Source organism: Pseudoliparis swirei, chromosome 5 (genome assembly GCF_029220125.1).
Source record: "Pseudoliparis swirei isolate HS2019 ecotype Mariana Trench chromosome 5, NWPU_hadal_v1, whole genome shotgun sequence".
Lineage (NCBI taxonomy): Eukaryota > Metazoa > Chordata > Actinopteri > Perciformes > Liparidae > Pseudoliparis > Pseudoliparis swirei.
Window position 1 is genome coordinate 23,162,551 of NC_079392.1, and position 3,878 is coordinate 23,166,428.

The window sequence follows — 3,878 nt, forward strand, 5'->3', positions numbered from 1 at the left end:
GCATTAAAACACAGCCATAATGTGTCATCGCCAGCAGAACTGATCTTCTTACCTCACTCTCTGCTAATCAGGAACAAATCTTTGTGCCTTAATCTACGGGCCCCTGCATCCCTCCGCCATCCCATTAGATTAACAAAATGACACGCATATGAGCCACAGAAACACACACACACACACACACAGCTCATGACCTCAATCTCTTTCTCTTGGAAAGGTAGTTAATTTCAATGTTGTGTGAGTTTGCTGCATATCAGTGATTATATTTAGTATTAAGTATTTATACTCTTTATGGTCCATGTAAATAACAAATATTGCACGCTTCACACTGATGTTGTTATTTGGACGAGTGTGTGTGTCACTGCAAGAGTTTTAAGAGGTGTATGTGTGAATAGTAAACTATTGCACGTGTGTGTGTGTGTGTGTGTGTGTGTGTGTGTGTGTGTATACAGCAAACACATGCAACCAAATTAAAGCCTTAAAGCTGGTGAATTGAGGATTTGATGCAGAGAGCAATTCATGGGAATTAAGCAAATTAGGTCACATGCCGACATTGAAGAGGAAGATTTGGTGAACACACATTAATTAATAAGATGGATTTGTCATTGTTCTAATGAGCATCGCCAGAAAATAACTATTGTGAGTATCTCTCTCTCTCTCTCTCTCTCTCTCTCTCTCTCTCTCTTTAGCTTCAGCCTTCTGACATATTGTTGGTCGATTCGGAGTCTAATTTCACGTCAAATATTGCCTTATTCAAATATTCAATAATTTGCAAGGAAGCCCACAAGCGCCGAGACAAACAAACTTCAGAAAAGTCAATGTATGACCTAATCCTCTCAGGCTGGAGCACTGTGGATGTAAATGCCAACCTTTGCAAGTCAGAGAGGAATTTCACTATTGATGTGAAAGCCAGACGGGTTTAAATTGACGTTGTTCTTATTATGGAAGTATTTTATCACTCAACTGTTCCTGCTTTAGAGATAGTTCGTTATTATTTTCAGGGTGTCCCTGAAGCATATGTGATTTATTTTTCATATATAATATATTTTCATTTATTTTCACAGTAACTTTGTATTTATTTTTATGTTTCAGGCCAAACTGGTTATTTTTCTAAACACAAAGATTCCCTAAAAAAGCACGCCCACCTCTCCAATAAATTTGCATGCCATCCCCTTTCTCTCTCTCTCTCTCTCTTTCTCTCATTCTCTCTCTCTCCCTCCCTGCCTCCCGTGGCCCTCCTCCTTCTGCAGCAGAGGTTATGGATTACACTGTGTGATAAGGTTCCTATTTCTTGAAACTATTGGGGATTGCTCAGATTATCTGGCCTCATATCCTTGGGAGTCGGCTTTGGAAAGCCCGATTTTAGTCTCTTAAGGCAGAAGATTTTGCATCCCGACGGATTTGACTGATTAGCATCTAACACCGGGAGGTATTTTAGCAATGGGCTCACTTTTAGTGATACAGACTCACGCACACACACACACACACACACGCACACACACAAACATGTAAACAAAAAACAAGGTGTTGAATTCAATATAATTTAATGAGGTTAAGAAAACATTGTGTGTTTTCTAAAAACATTCAGATCACAAATAAAAGAATTTCGAAAGAAATAATTCCATTATCTTGTGGTCATGAGCAAATAATACTCTAAAATGTCAGTAATTCAGGGTCGACCTGTACAGTACACACTGAGGCGTGAAGCTTGGGTGGACCCCCCCCTTGTGACTGCATGCTGGACCAGGGCCAGTACAGTCTGGGAGCCAAGCAGGACAGGGGGAGCCTTTGGGTTTGGGGGAAGCACCAGTAGGTCGTTCTGTGGGGCCGGGCGAAGGCCGGGTGGTAGGGCGAGCCCGGGGAGGAAAAGGGGATCTGTCCGGCCACCCTGCGTCCTCTCCGCCGCGCCCTCCGACATTGGGAGTCCCCGTTAGAAAAGTCCTGGTAGTTGGTTGAGTGAATCGCCCAGAAGTTGCCTTTACCCGTCACTGCGGCCTGCTTTGATGAAGCAACCGTTCAGGGACAAGTTGTGGCGCACGCTGTTCCTCCAGTTTTTATCCTGTTGGAGCAAGTAAAAAAAAAAGATCAGGTCGTAAAAAATAAAATCAGAAACCTGTAAGTTATTGGAAGAGTTAAAAAATGGACGTCCCCAATTGAAAATGAACATAGGTGGCAGTTAAGTATCGATGAACCTCGTCCCGTTTCTGGCAAGACGCGCCATCGCGTGTCAAGAACGTATATGATCGCAGCCAGACGCAACACCCTCGGTCGAAACCATGCAATCTACTTTAATCCACCTCCAATCTGTTGTTGCACCTTGTACACTCAGAGGCCTTTTCGCAACCTAGCAACGGGATTACTTTATTTGTGAATTCGCCAACAAGGCGATCACCTAATTGCCGAACCACTCAGACAGATTATCTGTTCGCATGGACGGATTAAGAAACCACGGGCCCCTGGGCCTGGACGTGTCAAGGCCCCCCCCCCCCCCCCGCAAAAACACAAAAACCAACACAAAAACCAACACAAAAACCACAAAAAAAACATTGCGAACAAAACAGTCCGTATGGAACAACGATACCGGAGCTGAGCAGACAACATAACGCAAATTAAATAAAAGCGACTTCACGCAGAGGCTCTGGCTTAGGGGCCCCCTGAGCTCATGGGCCCCTGGGCCTGGGCCCGGTAGGCCCGTTCGTTAATCCATCCCTGCCTGTTCCAAGTAGGTCGCTTCGCTCGTGGAAAATGGCTGCCGGGGTTATTTTTCAGCAACCCGAAGGAAGCACGTGGAAAACACTTTAGGCAAACACAAACTCCTTTTACCTGTTACCTGTGACGTGTTCACAAAGTAAAGGTTTTTTTTCTAAATGGTCGTACGTGTGTAACTTAAGTACTGTCCGCCGGTTTGACTTTCTGAATCGCCATTGTGGTCTTGTCAATAATTAGAATAACCCGACGTGAACATACCTTCCTCTTGAAGTAAGGGTAGTGGTCCATGATCCACTGGTAGATGTCACATAGCAGCAGCTTCTTCTGCTCCGACCCCAGGATCGCTTTGGAGATGAGTGCGACGTACGACTGGTTGGGTTTGTCCGCGGGCTTCTCCGTGGTGGTGGTCATTTCCTCCTCCTCCCCCTCCTCTTGTTGCTCGACATCCCCCTCCTCTTCTTTGACTTTCCTTTCTTCAGTCTCTGCCTCTGACCTCTGCCGCAGCTTCCCCTGTGTCTCAGAGCGAATCACCACCTCTTCGGGTTCAGGATTCTGATTATTTAGATAAGATAAGATAAGATAAGATAAGATATATACTTTATTAATCCATTTAACCCATCCCAGTGGGCTGCAGTGATGCGATCGAACCCACAACCTTGGGTTGCAGGACCCACTGAGCAGCGGGTTGTTCGCTGTCTGCTCTGCTGTGTGACTTCCTGTCGCTTCTTCTTTCGAACCTTTGACTCCTTTATTGAACAGAAGGTCGTCGATAGTGAGGCCAAGTCCCAGCCTTTCTCTGCCGCCGGTGCGGCTGCTTCTGTCCTCCATTGTCATCTCTGAATTAAGAGTCAAACAAATTAAAGTCGCTCTCCCAAAAGTCCTTCTTTTGTGCCTGAGTTTCACAGCATGACACGTTTGTGTAAAGTTCATAAACCGAGCGCCTCAATGCCCCTCGCTTCTTTCGCTGAAGTCTTCCTGTTGACGAGATCACAGATAAAGATGAGCCTCTCAACTGTTGTTAACCTTGAGGCGCTCACGATCTCAACCTGTGGAAATGACGTCAGCCTGCAAGACTAAATACGGCTACGTTGTTTCGCAACACAGTTTAATTAAATGCGTTTTGCCTCTCCGATAAACCTCACGATCAAAACCACCTTCTCAATATCCAAAGG

The 3,878-nt window shown here is 45.2% G+C and overlaps 1 protein-coding gene across 1 annotated transcript; it reads right to left on the reverse strand.

The window, feature by feature from the left end:
• Positions 1–1,890: 1,890 nt before the first annotated feature.
• Positions 1,891–3,540, reverse strand: foxq2 (forkhead box Q2). Its single transcript, XM_056415623.1, has 3 exons — positions 3,359–3,540; positions 2,965–3,199; positions 1,891–2,056 (listed from the first exon to the last, which is right to left on the reverse strand). The coding sequence occupies exons 1-3, from the start codon at positions 3,538–3,540 to the stop codon at positions 1,976–1,978; spliced, it is 498 nt and encodes a 165-aa protein (XP_056271598.1). The 3' UTR covers positions 1,891–1,975.
• Positions 3,541–3,878: the final 338 nt, after the last annotated feature.

Coding starts and splice junctions, on each gene's coding strand:
- foxq2 (XM_056415623.1), bottom strand. CDS start 3,540: ATGACAATGGAGGACAGAAGCAGCCGCACCGGCGGCAGAGAAAGGCTG. Junction 3,200..3,358: donor GGGTCCTGCAACCCAAGGTT/GTGGGTTCGATC, acceptor GCTGCGGCAGAG/GTCAGAGGCAGAGACTGAAG. Junction 2,057..2,964: donor ACCCTTACTTCAAGAGGAAG/GTATGTTCACGT, acceptor TTGCTCCAACAG/GATAAAAACTGGAGGAACAG.